General features: G+C 44.3%; 1 protein-coding gene across 3 annotated transcripts in view; it reads left to right on the top strand.

Moving 5' to 3' along the window:
• GPM6A (glycoprotein M6A) overlaps positions 1-20969 on the top strand; it is a 332111-nt gene that overhangs the window by 91997 nt on the left and 219145 nt on the right. Inside the window, exon 1 of one of the 3 annotated variants that reach the window (XM_048847779.2) lies at positions 16839-17332. The exons of 1 other annotated variant lie outside the window; for it this stretch is intronic. In XM_048847779.2, the coding sequence (XP_048703736.1) occupies positions 17296-17332 (37 nt within the window). In that variant the 5' untranslated portion in view covers positions 16839-17295. Of the gene's footprint in view, positions 1-16838; positions 17333-20969 lie in introns of those variants that run through there. One more of the 3 variants, XM_075127810.1, reaches the window with a different exon arrangement.

Here is a 20969-nt window from a genome sequence, read left to right as displayed (position 1 = left end):
TGTAGTTGGACAGAGTGAGGCACAGAGTATTGAAGTGACTTGCCCAAGGCCAGTAGTAGAACTGGGGATAGAACTCAAGTGCCTTGTCATCTACTCCATGGTTCTACCTGCTTCACCACACTTTAAAGCAGTGGTGCACAAACTTTTCCAGTCACATTCCTCTTACCATTCATAGCCTTTGTCTACACTAGGAGTTGAGGTCGAATTTAGCAGTGTTAAATCGATTTAACCCTGCACCCGTCCACACGATGAAGCCCTTTTTTTTGACTTAAAGGGCTCTTAAAATCGATTTCCTTACTCCACCCCCAGCAAGGGGATTAGTGCTGAAATCGGCCTTGCCGGGTCAAATTTGGGGTACTGTGGACACAATTAGACGATATTGGCCTCCGGGAGCTATCCCAGAGTGCTTCATTGTGACCGCTCTGGATAGCACTCTCAATTCGGATGCACTGGCCAGGTAGACAGGAAAAGGCCTGCAAACTTTTGAATTTCAATTTCCTGTTTGGCTAGCGTGGCAAGCTGCAGGTGAGTGCAGAGCTCGTCAGCAGAGGTGACCGTGCAGAGCTCATCAGCAGAGGTGACCATGATGGAGTCCCAGAATCGCAAAAGAGCTCCAGCATAGACTGAATGGGAGGTACGGGATCTGATCGCTGTATGGGGAGAGGAATCCGTGATATCAGAACTACGTTCCAGTTTTCAAAATGCCAAAACATTTGTCAAAATCTTCCAGGGCATGAAGGACAGAGGCCATAACAGGGACCCGAAGCAGAGCCGCATGAAACTTAAGGAGCTGAGGCGAGCCTTCCAGAAAACCAGAGAGGCAAACGGCCGCTCCAACTCGGAGCCCAAACATGCCGCTTCTATGATGAGCTGCATGCCATTTTAGGGGGTTCAGCCACCACTACCCAACCCATGTTGTTTGACTCCTTCAATGGAGATGGAGGCAACACAGAAGCAGGTTTCGGGGACAAAGAAGATGATGATGATGATGGGGTTGTAGATAGCTCACAGCAAGCAAGTGGAGAAACCAGTTTTCCCGACAGCCAGGAACTGTTTCTTACCCTGGTCCTGGAGCCAGTACCCCCGGAACCCACCCAAGGCTTCCTCCTGGACCCGCCAGGTGGAGAAGGGACCTCTGGTGAGTGTACCTTTTAAAATACTATACATGGTCTAAAAGCAAGCATGTTTAAAATGATTAATTTGCCCTGGCATTCACGGCTCTCCTGGATGTACTCCCAAAGCCTTTGCAAAAGGTTTCTGGGGAGGGCAGCCTTATTCCGTCCACCATGGTAGGACACTTTACCACTCCAGGCCAGTAGCACGTACGCGGGAATCATTGTAGAACAAAGCACTGCAGTGTATGTTTGCTGGCGTTCAAACAACATCCATTCTATATCTCTCTGTGTTATCCTCAGGAGAGTGATATCATTCATGGTCACCTGGTTGAAATAGAGTGTTTTTCTTCAGGGGACATTCAGAGGTGCCCGTTCTTGCTGGGCTGTTTGCCTGTAGCTGAACAAAAATGTTCCGCGCTGTTAGCCACGGGGAAGGGGGAGGGATGAGGGGCTCGCCACGTGGTGGGGGGAGGCAAAATGTGACCTTGTAACGAAAGCACATGTGCTATGTATGTAATGTTAACAGCATGGTTTACTGTGAAAGAGCATACCCATTGTTCTATAAAATGTGTCTTTTTAAATACCACTGTCCCTTTTTTTCTCCACCAGCTGCATGTGTTTCAAGGATCACAGGATCTCCTCCTTTCCAGAGGCTAGCGAAAATCAGAAGGCGAAAAAAATGCACTCGTGATGAAATGTTCTCTGAGCTTATGCTGTCCTCCCACACTGACAGAACACAGACAAATACGTGGAGGCAGACAATGTCACAGTGCAGGAAAGCAGAAAATGACCGGGAGGAGAGGTGTTGGGCTGAAGAGAGGGCTGAAGCTGAAAGGTGGCAGCAGCGTGATGAGAGGAGGCAAGATTCAATGCTAAGGCTGCTGGAGGATTAAACTAGTATGCTCCAGCATATGGTTGAGCTGCAGGAAAGGCAGCTGGAGCACAGACCGCCGCTACAGCCCCTGTGTAACCAACCGCCCTCCTCCCCAAGTTCCATAGCTTCCTCACCCAGACGCCCAAGAATGCGGTGGGGGGGGGCCTCCAGCCACCCAGCCACTCCACCCCAGAGGATTGCCCAAGCAACAGAAGGCTGACGTTCAATAAGTTTTAAAGTTTTAAACTTTTAAAATGCTGTGTATCCTTGTCCTTCCCTCCTCCACAACCCCTCCTGGTGCTTCTCTCCTCCACCACCCCTCCTGGGCTACCTTGGTAGTTATCCCCCTATTTGTGTGATGAATTAATAAAGAATGCATGAATGTGAAGCAACAATGACTTTATTGCTTCTGCAAGCGGTGATCGAAGGGAGGAGGGGAGGGTGGTTAGCTTACAGGGAAGTAGAGTGAACCAAGGGGCGGGGGGTTTCATCAAGGAGAAACAAACAAAACTTTCACACCGTAGCCTGGCCAGTCATGAAACTGTTTTTCAAAGCTGCTCTGATGTGCACTGCACCCTGTGTTCTTCTAACCGCCCTGGTGTCTGGCAGTGTGTAACCAGCAGCCAGGCAATTTGCCTCAACTTCCCACCCCACCATAAATGTCTCCCCCTTATTCTCACAGATATTGTGGAGCGCACAGCAAGCAGTAATAACAGTGGGAATATTGGTTTCGCTGAAGTCTAACCGAGTCAGTAAACTGCGTCAGCGCGCTTTTAAAGATCCAAATGCACGTTCTACCACCATTCTGCACTTGCTCAGCCTGTAGTTGAACAGCTCCTGACTAGTGTCCAGGCTGCCTGTGTATGGCTTCATGAGCCATGGCTTTAAGGGGTAGGCTGGGTCCCCAAGGATAACTATAGGCATTTCAACATTGCCAACGGTTATTTTCTGGTCTGGGAATAAAATCCCTTTCTGGAGCTTTTGAAACAAACCAGAGTTCCTGAAGATGTGAGCATCAAGTACCTTTCCCGGCCATCCCACATTGATGTTGGTGAAACGTCCCTTGTGATCCACCAGTGCTTGCAGCACTATTGAAAAGTACCCCTTGTGGTTTATGTACTCACCAGCTTGGTGCTCCGGTGCCAAGATAGGGATATGGGTTCTATCTCTGGCCCCACCACAGTTAGGGAATCCCATTGCAGCAAAGCCATCCACTATGACCTGCACATTTCCCAGGGTCACTACCCTTGATATCAGCAGATCTTTGATTGCGTTGGCTACTTGCATCACAGCAGCCCTCACAGTAGATTTGCCCACTCCAAATTGATTCCCGACTGACCGGTAATTGTCTGGCATTTCAAGCTTCCACAGGGCTATTGCCACTGGCTTCTCAACTCTGAGAGCTGCTCTTATTGGTATTCTTGTGCCTCAGGGCAGGGGAAAGCAAGTCACAAAGTTCCATGAAAGTGCCCTTACGCATGCAAAAGTTTCACAGCCACTGGGAATCGTCCCAGACCTGCAACAGTCTGTGCTTGTTTCCCAATCCCAGAATCAGCGTTCCACCGCATGAACCTGTCCCATTAGCACCATGATGCCCACATTGCCAGGGCCCGTACTTTGAGAGAAGTCTGTGTCCATGTTCTCATCACTCTCGTCACCACGCTGATGTTGCCTACTTGCCCGGTTTCGCTTTGCCAGGTTCTGGTGCTGCATATACTGCTGGATAATGCGTGTTGTGTTTAATGTGCTCCTAATTGACAAAGTGATCTGTTGGGCTCCATGATTGCTGTGGTATGGCGTCTGCACAGAAAAAAGGTGTGGAACGATTGTCTACCGTTGCTCTGATGGAGGGAGGGGCGACTGACGACATGTCTTACAGGGTTGGCTTACAGGGAATTAAAATCAGCAAAGGGGGTGGCTTTGCAAGAAATAGAATGGCCCCCTCAAGGATAGAACTCAAAACTGAGTTTAGCAGGCTGTTGATTTCACGGAGGGAGGGAGGAGAAAATGAATACAAAACAAATCTGGTCTATTTCTTGTTTTGATCCACTTCATCTATCTTTATAAATCTTGCTGGCAGCAGACTGTGCAGTACGACTGCTAGCCATTGTCATCTCCTGGGTGCTCGGCAGAAGAAGGTGCAGTATGACTGCTGGCCATTGTCTTCTGCTGGCTGTGGATTAAAAGACAGTGCACTGCCGGTAGGACTGAATTGCCATGAAATGACAAGGGAAATGGGAAATGACCTGGCTGAGTCACTCGCATGTTTGCCCAGGTGCCCCGACCTCCACTGATGTCGGTTAAAAGAGCACCCAGGACTACATCGAAGATGGCTACCAGTCATACTGCACTGTCTGCTGCCAAAAGGCAATAAACTGCTGCTGTGTAGCAATGCAGTGCTGCGTCTGCCAGCACCCAGGAGACATACAGTGACGGTAGCTGAGCAGGCTTCATGCTTGCCGTAGTATGGTGTCTGCTCAGGTAACTCAAGAAAAAAGGCGCAAAACGATTGTCTTCTCTTGCTTTCACGGAGGGGGGGAAGGGGGGGCCCTGATGATATGTACCCAGAACCACCCACGACAATGTTTTAGCCCCATCAGACACTAAGATTTCTACCCAGAATTCAAATGGGCGGCGGAGACTGTGGGAACTGTGGGATAACTACCCACAATGCAATGCTCCGGAAGTTGACGGTTGCCTCGGTACTGTGGACACACTCCACCGACTACGTGCACTTAAAGCATTTGTGTGGGGACACACACAATCGACTGTATAAAAAGGCTTTCTACAAAACCGACTACTATAAATTCGACCTAATTTCATAGTGTAGATATACCCATAGACTTTGTTGTGCCCCCCGTCCAGCCATGCCCCACTGCCCCTTACTTCTGCACTTGTGCTGGTGGTGGCACTGCCTTCAGAGCTGGGTGGCTGGAGAGCATCAGCTGCTGTCCAGGCCATTCATGTTGTATGTGGCGTGGGAGGACTCTTTGTTTTGTTTTGTTTTTTTAATCTGATCCCATCCTGCCCCACAATACCTGTTCCCACTCCCACCCCTTTTTTGTTGAATTTTTATCCCATTTCTGTTGTTATGTCTGTGGGTCCTGCAGCATCCATAGGATCCCAGTCCTGCTGAAGGGCTCTACTAGTAAGTCTGCTGTGAAAAGTGATATTTGTATAGTTGTTTTTTAAAAGAACAAAAGGTCGAAGTTTCTTCATGCTCCTTTTCCTCCAGAGAAACTCTCATGCCCCCGAGCTTGCGTACCACTGTTTTATAATATCCTAACTGCTGGCAGATGGTCTGTTGATCTCATCAGCTTCCAGTTGATTGGTTACTGAACTATTTACCGGGTCCTGATACCAGAGTTGGATGTTTTGTCTTGTTTCATTCTTTACAAGTAATATCATTATATTATGTTCACGTGCACTATAAAGGCCATCTGACTTTATCTTTTTATCTTATCCAGTCTTCTTAAACCGAATGGCTTCTTCTCGCCACTTGTACTGTATTGTAATTTATTGTTAGTCCCAATCCCTATTTTGATATTGGACAGGCCTTAGCACACTGCTGGAATGATTCTTTTATGGACTTCAGAGAAAGCAGATTTCTTCTAGAGCAACAGAAAATACAGTAGGAGTGAAGGGTCTGGCATAAGATTCTCTCACTCCTCACTCTCACTTCATTGTATGGAGATTATAAGGTAGATCATGAAAAACTAACTTGATTTCCTTCTTTGAGAAAACAATTGATTTTTTTTTTGATAAGGGAAATGCAGTGGATCTAATATGTTTGGATTTCAGCAGAGCATTTGACACAGTACTGCATGGGAAATTATTAGTTTAATTAGGGAATTTGGGGAACAGTACAAGCATTTTAAAATGGATGGAGCATTAACTAAAGGGAAGAAAATAGTGGGTTGTGCTGAAAGTTGATTTATCGGACTGGAAAGCGGTTACTAGCAGAGTTTCTGAAGGATCAGTCTTTGGAACAATCTTATTCAATATTTTTACTAATGATCTTGACACAAAAAGTAGGAGTGTGCTTATGAAATTTGCTGATGATACAAAGTTGGAAGCATCCTCAATACAGAGGAGGACCAGAATATTGTAGATCTGAATGACCTTGAAGACTGGAGTGACCGAAATGGGATGCAATTCAGTAGTACAAAATGCAAGGTCATTAGGGTCTAAGAAGAATAATGTCTGCTACAAGGTGGAAGAGACAGAGGAGGAGAGAGATCTGGGAGTGTAGGTTGATCACAGAAAATTATGAGTCACCAGTGTGGTGTGACTGTGAATAAGGCAAATGCGATTCTAGGATGTATTAGGAAAGGCATTTCCAGTAGAGACTGAGAAGTATTAATGCAATTGTACAAGGGATTGGTAAGATGTCATTTGGAATACTGGGCACAATTCTGGACATTCATGTTCAAGAAAGATGAATTGAAACTATAACTGGTGCAGAGAAAAGCTACTAGGACGATCGGGGACTAAAGGGCCTACCTTATGAGAGGAGATTGGAAGACCTTGACTAGTTTAGTCTTGCAAAAAGGCTGAGAAGGGATGTGATTGCTTTCTATAAATACATTAGGAGGGTGTTGCAGGGTAGGTACACCCCATCACGATGCGTCTGGTTAAGGGGGGGAAGGGAGACAAAGTGGGGATTTGATGGCTCAAGTGGTCTAGTATTTTGTGTCAATAGAGGGCAGTGTGGCCTAATAATGGCCGGTGTCTGTGGCTGCCCTTCTCTTCAGGGCTGCACAGCGCAGCTCAGTGGCTGGAGTCTATGTGGCCATCCTTCTCTCCAGGGTAGCGTGGCCCAATGGCCATGGTCAATCAAGCTGCCTTTCTGCTCAGGGCAGCGCAGCCAAAAACTATCTTTTGGCTGTAAATTCTGCCCCTTCAAGGGGGTGGAGGTTGACTGCAGCTGGTGGCAGTTGAAGTCGGGGTAGAGGGACCTGGGCCCACCCTTCTCCCCTGGGTCTTGGCCCAGGGTCCTGAGGAACTGGTATTTTTGTGGTCAATGCTACAGTCCCAATCCTTGGGTTGCTTCCTACTCTGACTTCCGGTGAGGACAATCTTGTGTCTTCAGTGGTATCTTCTCTGTCAGCCACAGTGGTCAGCTGCGTGTCCACCGGGGTCTCAGCATGGATGGCCTCTGCGGCCTGGGGCTCTGGCAGCTTCCTGGTAGGAACATGCAACACATGTCTGGTCTCCACTGTGCTCAGCCCAGAATGAGCTGAGCTACTCCCTTTTGTACTCTGCTTCCAGTCTGAGCATACCCAGCATGGGTGAGTGGGCATGGCTTCTTCAGCCCACAAAGTGTGGTTAACCCCTGCAGAACTGGTGCAGGGTAGGTATACCCTGTCCCATCGGGTAAATAGCAGGGAGACTGAAGAGCTGTTTAAGCTAAAGGACAATGTTGGCAACAAGAACAATTGGATATAAACTGACCAGGAACAAATTCAGGCTGGAAATTAGAAGAAAGTTTCTAACCATCAGAGGGGTGAGATTCAGGAACAGCTTCCCAATAGGAATTGTGGGGGAAAGCAATTTAATTAGTTTTAAAGAGAGAGCTGGATAAATTTATGAGCACAGTTTTATGATGGGGCTGCTTGTGATGGTGCTGGGTAGGGTACAACAGCCGTTAGGCTCACTTCTGGTTTGCCCTGCTTCAGGTTTCAGCTGGCCACCTGCAGAGGTCAGGAAGGGATTTTGTACCCCCAACATATTCTGTGAGGTTTTTATCTCCTTCTTCTGAAGCATCAGGGTTGGCCACAACTGAAGATGAGACACTGGGCAAGGTGGACCAGGCTTCTGAGGTGGCACCAAGCATTTTTTCTTTCAGGTGCTTGGCTGGCTGGTTCTTGCTCACAGGCTCATGGTCTAACTGATCCCCATATGTGGGGTCGGAAAGCAATTCTCCCCCAGGTCAGATTGACAATGACCTGGGGGATTTTTTTGGCCTTCGTCTGCAGCGTGTGGTCACTTGCAAGAATTATCTGGGCATTTAATAATTTCCCTGTCGTTGCAGTATTGGGCTTCCCGCCAAGACCTATTCAACTGGCTTATCCAGAACACCTTGTTCAGTTCTGGGAGAACACTTCATCCAGTTCTCTGGTATCCAAAAAAACCTCCAGATTTTAACTCCAGATTTCGTCACACAGGTTCTTTTATTTGGTGTTCAGCAGTGCTATGCTCAGTTGATCAGACTCAAGCGTGGAGGATGGGTATAGGGTGTACCACACATCTAAAGTTACACATAATACCTCTTCCTTTATCTACATGTACACATTACCTTGTATTTCTGTACATTGCATCACATGTTTTGGGATTGGCTTTGTTACTTTTCAGGAAAAAACTCCTATGCAGCATGCTCTGTCTGTGCATTGTCCAGATTCATTATGGTCTTTACCTCATCTCTACATTCCTAACTTGTCTTGTTCATTGTTAGTAGATGGTTCTCTCTGTGTTCTCCCTCTTAGCTGGCTCAGACGTTCTGTGTTTTTAGCCTACTGACCTATTTACTTATTTTATTTAGCACAAAGTTCTGTTTTCAGCCTAACAAACTGTTTACCTCCCTAATCCTGTCCTCCAAGAAATGAGGCCTCCCTCCATGTGTTAATTACATGTGTCAGGCCAGACTTTTGCCTTATACGGGGGCCTTGAGGATTGGTGCACTTTGGTCCCACCTAGTCTCTGCCTGTGGCCCATAATAATCTAGTCTCCTGTGTGTCTCATTTACTTTGGTCTCATTTCAATTGCTGAGCTTAGTGTATGAGTGCTGGGTCTTGTTGGTGGCCTGTGATATACAGGAGGTCAGACTAGATGATCTAGTGGCTCCTTGTGGCCTTAAATCCTGTGAGCAAAGGGAGGATATTCCAAGTTTAGGACAAATCATGAAAAAGACACTCAAGGGTTGGAAGGTGACAGAAGATTCTGCGGAGTGATATTCTTTAGAGTGCAGGATCAGGAAGAGAGGACAGCTGAAATGTAGATAGGAGCAGACCTGTTTAGTACTTTTTACAGGTGTGGATGATTAGCTAGAATGTAATATGCATAAGGGTGATTAAGTCAGTGAAGGGATGTGAGTTAAATGCTCACATTTGCAAATAAAGTAGTACAATTTTATACAGCATATATTTTAAGAAAGTCTTGGTGCCTTAGAGAAATGCCCCCCTTTTTTTGAGGAACAACAGAATGCATCAAAAATGCCTTACTGAGGCCCACCTTACTGGAACTGGTGGATGCTAGGAGAAATCCCAGGAGAGTGGGAAACTAGGACTAGTTGGTCAGTCAGAGGGGGTGCAGATCAGGCTTCTGTTTGATAACTGACAGCTGGGAAGGGGTTAATGGATTGACAGTTGGGAGGGGAGTGGTCAGGCACTTTACGTATTGGGGGATATGTTCATTTTAATGAATTGTTATTGGATTGAACATATATGTCCTAGACTGTAGTGTGTTCTTAAAATATTACACATTCTGTAGACAGCTGAGATCCAGGGAGAGAAGCTGCCAGATCTGCTGGTGTATTTTCAGTGCCATCTGAAAGATATGGGGAAATGAGAGACTAAGGGTAGCTTCATATGGTAATATGTTAAACCTGCAACATTCTTCAGACTGCTATCTGTTGTGTACATTAGTAGTGGGGAAGGGGGGTGGGAGGAGTAGAGAGAGACACTATAGGGAGATGGTGGGGATTAATTGGGTCAAAAAGAGAGAGCATTGACTGTAAATTGGTTTCATTATAATGTTGCATTTATTATATATCCTCCAACACAGGCTGCAGAACACTTAAAAACTTTGAGAGAGCCTGAAATGGAGTTTGAATTGTCCTTTGCTCCCTGGCTCATCATTATTATAGTGTTGACAGATTCCAGAGGGAGCTGTGTCCTGCTCTTCTGAAGAGGATGGATGATTGCTGTGAAGGAAAGCCTCTGAGGGTGGTGGTGGAGCAAGTCATAGAACGTAAACAGAGGGATCATAGTCACCCTTATATCCCTCCACCCCAAAAACACTTCAAAAATTAAAACTGTGATTTTTCTCAGGTATTACCCAGCAATTGAATTTGCATGTGCAAGCAAGATTTACTTGTATGGTAGATGACTCTCAACTGTATGTCACTCTTTCATTAGATCTGCTAGTAATGTTGATTGACTTATAGAATATCTGGCTGGGATCAGGGTTTGAATGAGAGTGAACTGACTGTAACTCAATTCAGAGAGAGACTGAGATTATGCTGGAAAGTCCAAGTCAGAAGAAATGTCTGAATTTATATCACCTCTCACTGAGCCGGGCATTTGCACACCTTTTAATTACTCTAATTTGTCAATTGGGTGTTCTTTGGGACTTGCATCTTTTTTCAGATGCCTGCATAGCATTCTGTCATTTACACTTGGCCAGAAGGTTTCAATCTTCTCTCTCTAATGAGGGCCATTCCTCAGTGACCCATTGTGAATATACCAGGTCTTGAACCCAGGTTTGGGAGCTCTCAGACCAGCTGCCACATACTAGCCTTCATCCAATGTTTGCTGAAGCATGGTGGGCTGAAAAGCTAGTAGGACTACAATCTCAGCCATGGTACCACCCAGGGAAACCTTGGTTGGAGGATCACCTGGGCTCCACCAATTTGTCCAACCACATTATATAAGTCAGAATGAGGCACAGGAAGTTGTCTGAGCAACAAGGTGATTTCCTGTTGTGGCTGCATTTGACCCTGCTTGTACCTGCTTCTTGAACTGAAACTTGTTCCTGATTCCTGCTCTGCTCCGGTTCTTGCCTCCTCCCTGCCTTTGCTCCTGTTCCCAGTATGCTCCTGCTCTGTGCTTGATCATTGCTTCTTGTCTAGTTCCTGCCTTTACCTCACTTCCACCATCAGTTACCAGTCCTGTCTGCGACTGTGGCCTCCAACTTCTAACACTGACTCTGGATTGACCTGGGCTCTGGCATTTGGTATCTGACCTCGGCTGTGACCCACAGCTTCAATTCCTGACCCTGGTTTGACCCAAGGCTCTGGTAATTAAGTAGTTGACTTTGGTGCTGACCCTTGGCTTTCCCCCCCATCTGGATATCTGCTCTGCCCACTAGGCCAGGCCACCTACATCCTGGCCACAACACCCATAACTTTGCAGTGCAATGTGTTCTACATGGGGCTATACCTCAAGACTTCTGAAGCTTCAGCTGGTGCAAGATATGTTTAGTGTGCTGAATCAGTGTGTCAAACCTTCAGAATAGAGTCTCTTCACTTATTGCTAACAGTCATAGGTCTGTGTGACTGTTTGGCACCCATTGCTCTAAAGGAGGCTTACCAGTAATATCCTATAATAAAAACCAACCAGAGGTTCCTCAGATTCTCTGCAGGACACCTGCACTTCCAGTTTAACACCAAGTTCTTTCGTTTAGTATTGGTCAGCCCCAAGGACTGTTTTGAACATAATTGTGGTCGTTGAAGCATTCTTCAGGAAGAAAGGGGTCTGAATAACTCCCAGTCTGGCCCAGTCCCCGACATTTGAGATTCTGGCAGCTCAGCTTGGTAGTGAATTGGGAGAAGAGTTCTCTTACTCCCTCACAGACACTTCTGTAATAAAGGTAATGGTGGACAGTCTTTACCACCCCTGACATAATCCTCAAACTAGAGACTCTACTTGAACTTGTCCACATTAGTGGCTTAGTGCCTATCTATTTGTGCATAGCACCACATTGCTCTGTTAGAATCTGGTCCAAGGCTTGAATTCATTCTTTGCCTCTCCAACATCTGCTTTTCTTCTTTTCCTCAATAGAGGAGAACACAGAGGACCTAATTCCTTTTGTTCAACCACAAAAATCACATCTCAGTTGGGAGCTGACAGGGTCTCACACTATAAAGCGAACCTCACTTCTGGACTCTCAGTGCATCAATATGGATGGAGCAGTCACAGTTCAGTCAGTCGAGGCATCATCTCCTCAGGAACAAAAGCCTGACCTCACCATCCATTGTTTTGAGCGGCCAGTAGATTGCTATGGGGGACTTGAGAGCCACATTCTAACCAGGTCCAACAATGCCCCCATGATGGCCTACCTGAATCATCAAGGCTGAACTTGGAGTAATCTCTTCCAGATTCTAATGATGTCTTCCACTAGGAAGAGAAAATCCTGGGGTCTGTCAAGGCCCTACATGTGCCCAGACATTGTGCTGAACCAGAAAGGCCTCCATCTGGATGAATGCTATCTCTAGTGGGAAGTCTTCAGCCAAGAAGTGACCTGGTGTGATGCTCTGTACCTCAGGGGAACAACTAGCACCTCTATGTTAATCCTTGTAAAATGATTGTATGATATCCAATACAAAGTTTGTCATGTTGGGTGTCTTCAGAAGGCTCATGATGCACTGAACATTGTTGTTACAGTAATGTTATAGGTTTTAATTTCATGTATGTATTTATGAGGCTGAAAATGTATCCTCATGTCTTAAAATAAGCCCAGGCAAAAACTCTCCAAGAGCAGAGAGGCAGTTCACCCTCATCAGGACAGGTATGGGACAAACCCAGCCCAGCCTCACAGGAACAAAGGCCGGTGGCCTAGGCACCAACAAAAGAATCCGTTATACTCTCAAGGGAGTCACCCCTCCTTCCTTTGGTCAGTTTGGAACTGCGATGAGGTAATGCTCACCTGACTGAAGGGGGGGGGGGGGGCAAAGCCAAGAGGGAAGAAAGGACATGATAAAAGGGAGAGACTTTGCCATGCTCTCTCTCTCTCTCTCTCTCTCTCTCTTCCACCAACATCTACAGACACTACACCAAGCGACTGAAGCGCTGATCAAAGGGGAGAGCCTGGCTGAAGAGTAACCAGCCAGCCTGTGGTGAGAAGCATCTAAGTTTGTAAGGGCATTGAAAGTGTTAAGATCAGATTAGAATGTGTTTTGCTTTTATTTCATTTGACCAAATCTGACTTGTTATGGTTTGACTTATAATCACTTAAAATCTATCTTTATAGTTAATAAATTTGTTTATCCTAACTGAAGCAGTGCGTTTGGTTTGAAGCATGTCAGAGGCTCCCTTTGGGATAACAAGGCTGCTATATATCAATTTCCTTGTTAAACTGACAAACTCATATAAGCTTGCAGCGTCCAGCGGGCATAACTGGGCACTGCAAGATGGAGGTTCCTAGGGTTGTGTCTGGGACCGGAGATATTGGCTAGTGTCATTCGGTTGCACAACTCAAGGAGCAGCTTACATGCCAGAGGCTGTGCGTGAATAGCTCAGGAGTGAGGGTTCTCACAGCAGAGCAGGGTAAGGCTGGCTCCCAGAGTCAAGGATTGGGGTGACCTAGCTGATCACCGGTCCGGATAAAACCAGAGGGGAATGTCACACCTGGTACCTGGCCTCCTTTGATCAACTTCTTCACATCAAGCTTCAGCTCCCTAGTTCCCAGATATGATTGAAAATGCCTTGGTCCTTACGCATAGGAACAGGGTACCTTCTCCATTTCAAAGGTGAGGGAGGTATCTTAGGTCTTCCTTCCTCTACTTCCTATGTGTCTAAGAAAGCAGAAAGAAATCAGTGACTTATGATTTTGTATGGCCCCACAATGATATAGACGGGCCTGGTGTGCCCAGCCCCTCCCACAAGCTACCCTATGATCTGTCTTTGCCTAGCAGAAAGAAAGGGTGTCCTACACATCAGTCCCACCCCACAAATCTTATGAACCCTCTTTCCTTTCAAATCCAGGAATGTTCATCCATGTCCTTGTTGTTAATCTACCTTCATGAAAGAAGTGTACTTACTCTGCTTATTGTAGGGCATGGTCTGTCTTTTTTTTTTTTTAATCCCATTGGATGTTAGCCAAGACATTTACAATCCACTCTGTCACAGGGTTCACTTGCTGCTGGTGGTGCCTCCTCTTGGCAGTCCTGGGGATTAGCTCTGCCAGGTGTAGCACCCTTCTCTGGTGGTATCTTTACCCATCCTTCCTGCCCCGCAGCCCATCTGGCTTCAGGAACTGCAGCCACCTCTTCATGGCTTGGCCTTCAGGCCAGGTCACTATGTGGTTTCCCCTTCCACAGGAGGTATGTAACAAAGTCTTTCTAGAATAAATCATCCCAGGCAGTCCGCTGTCCTTTGCCTGGCCTGTGACATGCCCCCAGTAGCTGGTAGGGGAACCTGGGCCTGTCCTCTATGCCAGGTTCCAGCTCAGGGGCCCTCTAGTCAGCAGCCAAGGCCTGCTCTGTCCTACCTTGCTGCTTTCCCATCTTCCTGGCTTCCCACCTCTCTGGGTTTGTCAGCTTTCCAACTCCCTCTGCTCAGGGAATGACTGCAGCCTACTTCCCTGCAGCCCCTTTCTCTGAGTCTCTGGGTTTTATACAGGCACCTCCTGTTCCTGTCAAGATGAGCTTTATTTAATCAATCCCTGGTTGCTCCTCCTGGTGCAGCCTGAGAAGTAAACTGGCATACCTGGCCACCTTAACCCTTTTAAGCCTTGTGTGGGTTGGACACCCTATCACACCGTCCTTTCTGGAGTTCTTCCAGAATGGGGTTCAGAGAGTCTCTGTGCTATCTCCATTAGGGTCCAGACCTCTGCCCTCAGCTCTATTAAAGTCCATAGGAAGCTTCCCAGTGGGGTTCACACCTCCTCTCCCGTAGCTAGGCTCCTTAGGGCAGTCTCTTTCTCTAGGACTCTTGTTTCGTGTGGCTCTATCCCTTTTAGTTAAATATAGTTCTCACTTGCTCTCAGTTCAGACTTATTTGGTCCTAACTTCACCAGTCCATGCTCTCTCCTGTTATGGAAAGCAATTTTTCTAGTGGTCACTAACCCATTCCAGAGTCTGAACTCACAGCCCTGGCTTGTGGAAAATGAAACATCACATAGAGAAGGTTTGTTCTGTGGACTTGCTCCCAATTTGGTCTCAGCCATTCACCTTATTTAGGAGGTCTCACTGTTGAATTTCTGCCACAAATGTAAGGCAAGACTTGAGGTCCGGTCCCATTCTCTGTATGTCTGGTTTGTTCTTAGGGTCTACCTTTCTGAAACCAAACTCTTACACAAGTCTCTTTTGTTTGTGCTGTGCAAAGGGCCCCACAAAGAGTAGAAGCAATCCGGATACATCCTCTGCCACTGGATAATAGCCAGCATCTGGTATTGTGTGTGTTTCCTGCTCAGAGAAGCTTCAAGCTCACTTTTTCCAAGAGATCGCCATCTCCTGGATGGAGCACAAAGAGGCTCGATGGGTTAGCTGTGCTGTGTAGCCATGTGATGTGCTGAGACCTTCTGGAGACACCACTGGCAGGGTATGCACAAATCAGCTGATGTTGCCTTTGGTAGTGAGGTTCTCAGAGGGGTCTGGTAGTAACCATAGTACTGCTGCCTTGGGGAGGAGATACACTGTCCCTAGTGGGCTCTAATAGGTCTTCTCACCTCACATCTCCCCTTATGATACCATGGTAGTTCAGTTCCTCTCAGGTGCTTAAGCTAACACTCCCCTGGTTTAATAATGGGGGGCCTAGAGGAGGGTGTTCTCAATAAGGAATGTTCAGCTGTGACATGCATTTTATGATGCAATTCAACAAAATCCAAATCTGTGGATTTTTAGGTCATGCTGCAAGCTCATTTGTTTCCCCAGATTTTCTGGGGGATGCAAGATCCTTGCATACTACAATGTTGAAGCCATCTTAGATAGATGAGCAGCTGAGTGGTGGTTTTGGGAGATTTTGGTTTGAAAAATATCTAGGGGGTCTGGGAAGACTGAATCTGTTGTAAATTGGTCCTTATCTATTCCATATAAGAGGTGTACATGCAACGAAAGTGCTAGATAGGTGTATTTTAAAAACAGAATGGTCAGGTAGGTATCTATCTGAATGTACAAATTCACGAAATTTCTGTTGATGTGAACTGTTACGAACAAAATAGTATACAAAATATTTAGCAGACTTGAAAACAATTTTAAACTTAGAGCGAGCTGGTGAGGGGGTCCCTTTTAATAACATCACATTAAAAATAGTTTTGCTTCTGTGTTTACCCATTTTAAGTCTTGACATTTTAGATTCATGGTGAGAATTAGTCATGTTTTCCCAGGAGGATGGGGAAAAAAACCCCAGAACACACATTGTGTGTGTTTTTCTTGTTGCACTTCTAGGAAGTATTCAAACTCTTAAGATGATGCTATGCCACTCAACAGGCCAAGGTACAAAAATGCTAATTTATTGATAGACTGCAGTGTCCAATTTGCATTTCAAATCAGACTGCACAGCTCCCCAAACAAGTAAGTGCCCCCACAATGTACTGAACCTGTGTTTTTCCTCCAACAATCCATGACAAAGATTGTGTAATGTGTGGGGTTTTGTTTTTGTTTTGTTTTAAGCTTCACCATCTTGAAAAGGTTCCATCTTTTAATAAGGTACTACAGCCTACCGATAATTTTGCATGCTATACTGCAGGAAAAAAATGGATAGAATATTTATTTAAACATCTCACTGTCTTACTTTAAATTCACATCTGCCAATTTGTGGCATTGTGAGAGATAATTTACCTTAAATAGAGGATTTGATGGGCAGTCAGTAATATTCTCTATTACATACTTTCTGCTTTTTTATATATATACTTGAAAAAAACCCACCTTAAATTACAAAGGTGTATCCTTCTTTTGAACAAACCCTTTTGCAGCCTGTCAGAATACATTATAGAATAAGTATAATAGTATGTATTTCTAATACTAATTATACCCAAATAGTATAAATATATGAGAGAGCGAGAAAATGAAGGAGAATATTAGTAATGTATCTGACCGAGAGTGAGACAACTACTGCAGCATAAAGAACCCACAGGCATCTGGGTTTTCCCACTTTGGTAGCAAATAGGGGGAATTATGGGTTGGTGGTCTGCTTCATGTTAGGAGGACTCCCCTCCATCTGTTCTCAGTGCAGCCTGTTTCCAATTTAAAACGCAGATTTCAATACAAACCTCAATTTCTTTCCCCCATTTTATATGCAAAGCAAGGCTTATGAATTACAGTGTCACTGCTACTGGGACGGACACCAAATTTCCCCCTAAAATTCACTGGCTGTTCATTTGAATACCTGTTTACAGTGATATACAATGGGCAGCTTTGAGAAGAAAAATTGATAATCTTCACGGAAGAGTAATTTGAATGAAATTACACTTGACAGCCTGTCTCCAAGCAAACAAGGAGAGTGAGAGAGCCTTAGCTAAGCTCTGAGGACTTGCCTAAGCCTCTGCTGTTGGAGCTTCCCAGGAAAAAAGCACCCCACACTTTTTCCAACATCTAATTGAAGCCTTTGATTAATTCTGTGTAGCAGTTTGTAGTGAAGAAAGGTAGCCATGGAAGAGAATATGGAAGAGGGACAAACACAAAAAGGTATTGTGATAAATAGTTTTCCGTTTACAAATATGGTATTATTTTGCAGTTTCCTTATTTGCTTTGGGTGCATGCCTCTAAGGCTAGTGAATATCCTGGTGTAGCAGATATGAAAGATTTTTCCATTTGGCTTCTTGAAGTAATGTCTGGAATTAATATTGTGATTGTGAATATTTAAGACTTATGGAATTCAAATGCACAGTCTTATATGCATAGTAGTAACACTGCAAGCTTTTAATGTGGACTGTTTCCCAGACCAGTCCTTTGTTAACCTTCATTTATTTCATGTTTTCACGCTTGTCTAGCTGGGTCAAGGGAGCCCACTGTGAACTATGAGAGAGCCACTCACACAATATTTGGAGCTAGTTGGAGTTAGAAATCTAACAATGTAACCATTATTTACACCTTTCAATGGGTGTCCAGACTGAACAAAGACCTGGAGTATATTTTGTATATATCTGGGAGGTGTCTATATTTCTTTCACTCCCCCCCCCCCATTTCTTTAGGTATCTGTGGAAGCAGCCTTGCTATAGTATCTATGAAGGGATTGGTTGTAAATTTTGCAGTGTATATATCCAGTTAGCTTTTTGTTTTTGCACAGTGCAGTTCAGTTTGTGTTAGAAAAAATAAATACACAGCATGGTCATGGTATTCCTATTTCAAAATCTCTGGACAAAGTTGTATGTAGCTGATTGTTGCTGGGCGTATTACTGTTTTTTAAAGATACACCCCTAGATTGTTCTTGCTTGTACAGTATATCAAGTTGTAGCTCAGGAAATATACTGTTCATAACGTCCTTTTCTCTAAGGAGCAGAGTGTATGATCACTGCAACTGTGTTCTCTTTCTGTTCTGTCCATGCTGGATTTTATCTAGATGTATTGAAATGAGGGCATTTTTTGTATTGTAAGTGAAAAGGTAATGCTGGCAAAAATTTGCCACATCTAAATCACAGATACTGTTTAATCTAAATTGATCCGGAGATCAATGCTTGAGAGGGACATTTTGGATGTAAGAAAATTGGATAACCTAAACTCCATGTATATGCATATTTCCTGAGTTGATGCCATATTCCGTTTTTCAACACTCCGATCAATCTGCTTGTTACATGTAAATGTCATGCTTGCTCATTAGAACTGACCCACTTAGACTAAATGCAGCTTTGGAGTGTTTATTATCTTGTGTTTATCTAGATGTACAGTAGATTGTCACACAACAAAGCAGAATATATGTATCAAATGTAAAACAGATTAATTTATAAACAATATGGTGAACTGACAGGATATCTGACAATTGAATCCAAATACCTAGCCACAAATGAAACACTGATTTGGAGAAACAATATACAATTCAGGAACCCTTAATTCCTCATTTAAAAAAATCCAATTTGAAAACTGTAAAAATTACCAAAGAAAAATGTGAATCAATTAGTGGATTGCATGAACAAGTTGCTATAGATAACTGTGTCCTCATTGTTCAAATGACAAGCAGTTTGAACGACCAATAGCCTCTCAAAATAATGTGATTAATAGTGTGATTACACCAATAGCTAACGCAACAGATTTCCCCCCCATTTAGAATGCCGTGCCTTTAGTAGTGCCCAGCTGTCATCACAAGTCTGGGCAGAAATGTGTTGAGATCCCAATAAATTATTTATTTTCCCTTATGCAGGAGGGGTGGTGTTGGTTAATTGCTGTGACTGTGTTTGTGGATATGTTGTTGGAAAGAGGAGTCCCCTTACCCCCACAGAAGGCTGGAATTCAAGATTTGGGAATAAAATGAGGACCCATGAAGGGAAGAAGAGTTGGGACCTGAGTTTGTAAGGGGCTGTTAAGGAAAGTACTGTGATCGCTGGTCACTACACATGTTTTAAAGGCTGCACTTTGCCTTGGAGGAAGAATATTGTCTCTAGTTACACACTTTGGTACTTCTGTCCTAAGTTGCTTTCACATACCATAGCACTTCTATTGTGGTGTGCTTTGCCAAGGTTGAGCAGTGTATAGTTATAATTTAGCTGGACCATCACTTGTTATTTTTCCTTAATGGAATATCCCAACAACTTTCATCAAGACATGTTTATTCTAATTTTCTTCATGCTTCCATCTTGAGTGAAGTTGCTTGTTTCTGCCTCTCTCCTTCTCTCTTCTTGCTATAAAATCAATGGGAGTATAAATTGTCACTGCTTCCCAACTCCTACACCTTTCATAGCAGATGCTTTGAACCACCCACAGCACGGCATTACATGTTGCTAGCAGCCATGATGGAAGTGAATAGTTTCATATTGGTGCATTTCACAAATACAATGCAAATAGCTCTAATATGGTACTTGCTGCTTCAACAACCATTTTATTCCTATAGAGTCAAATACAATAAAATACCAGTGAGTACAAACAGTATGTTTTCTGTAGTGATACACTGAATGTCACTGTTTGAGCAAGGGATTCTGCCTATATATTCTCTATAAATTCCAGTTTTTGACAGTTAAAAGTTCTTTTAGGGCTATAATTTGGGAAACAAACTGCCAGCAAAGGAGACTGCTGGACAGACACATTAGCCTTAGAAATCAGACAAATAATACATAATATGTATTAATTGTCTGGTTTCTGATGCAGATTCACTGTGAAGCTGCATCATGATTGGGGATCAGACACTCTAGTGTTCAAATGCTTTCTCCAGTATTGTCTTGCTGTGTGGAAGTAGCTTCTTCTCTCAGCTTCAGTTTCCGCATTCAGAAAATAAAGCTCATGCTAACCTATCTTGTTAATGTGTGTTCAGCAGTTTAAATATGTAAAAGGGTGTATAAGTGCTCTTTATTTATTATCTATTCATGTTTGCACTTAAACTATGGGAAGGCCCCTTTTCTTTTCTTGTTGGTCCTTGGCCCATCTCATTGTCTCCCAAGTGAGCAGAGGTTGGTGAGACAAGTCCAATTACATCCACTAGGCCATTCCTGTCCAAGAATTAGACCTATGCATGGAAATGGACTTTTCCTTCAAAACATTACAATGTATCTACTGGGTGCACATTAAAAATAATAGTCTCACTAAATATCTATAGCATAATATCTTGGGAGACCTTTCAGCCATTACAGTGTCTATGAAAGGAATATAAGGAGCTCTTTGACATTGTACTGTGTTCATAGGAAATCCAAAGCCAGAGCAAAGTCAGCAAGAGTTTTGTCGTTCTACTGCTGAAAAACACAAAGGTGATAGAGATGATGGTTCAAGTTATTATTAATAAGATAAAGTGTGAACATTGCAGAAGTGTCTCAGTGAGTAAGGAGCTCCCTGACTTTCGGTGGGACACTTGCTATTAAGTCACTTAGGTGCTTTTCAAATATCCCATCCATAAAAGCTAAGTAATGTCAGTGGTTAATCTCCCAGGTCACGAGTGTTGGAAAGATGGTAATAGCAGATTGTTATTAATTTTGATACATGAAAAAAAATTGGGTGGTCTCAGTCCAGTTTCTGCATCACTGTTTGTCACCTCAGCAGAAAGTTTTTTGTGGAAGAAACAGTGGGCTTTTTATTACACATTTTATGCAGCACTTAGCATGGGTCCTGAATTCCAGTGCTACTGCACCACAAATCATAAGACTGTATTAATGTAGAATTTAAACCACTCTGGAACCTCCAGTTT

Source organism: Caretta caretta, chromosome 4 (assembly GCF_965140235.1).
Source record: "Caretta caretta isolate rCarCar2 chromosome 4, rCarCar1.hap1, whole genome shotgun sequence".
Lineage (NCBI taxonomy): Eukaryota > Metazoa > Chordata > Testudines > Cheloniidae > Caretta > Caretta caretta.
The sequence above is the reverse complement of the archived record's forward strand: the minus strand, read 5'-3'. Positions and strand labels throughout refer to the sequence as shown.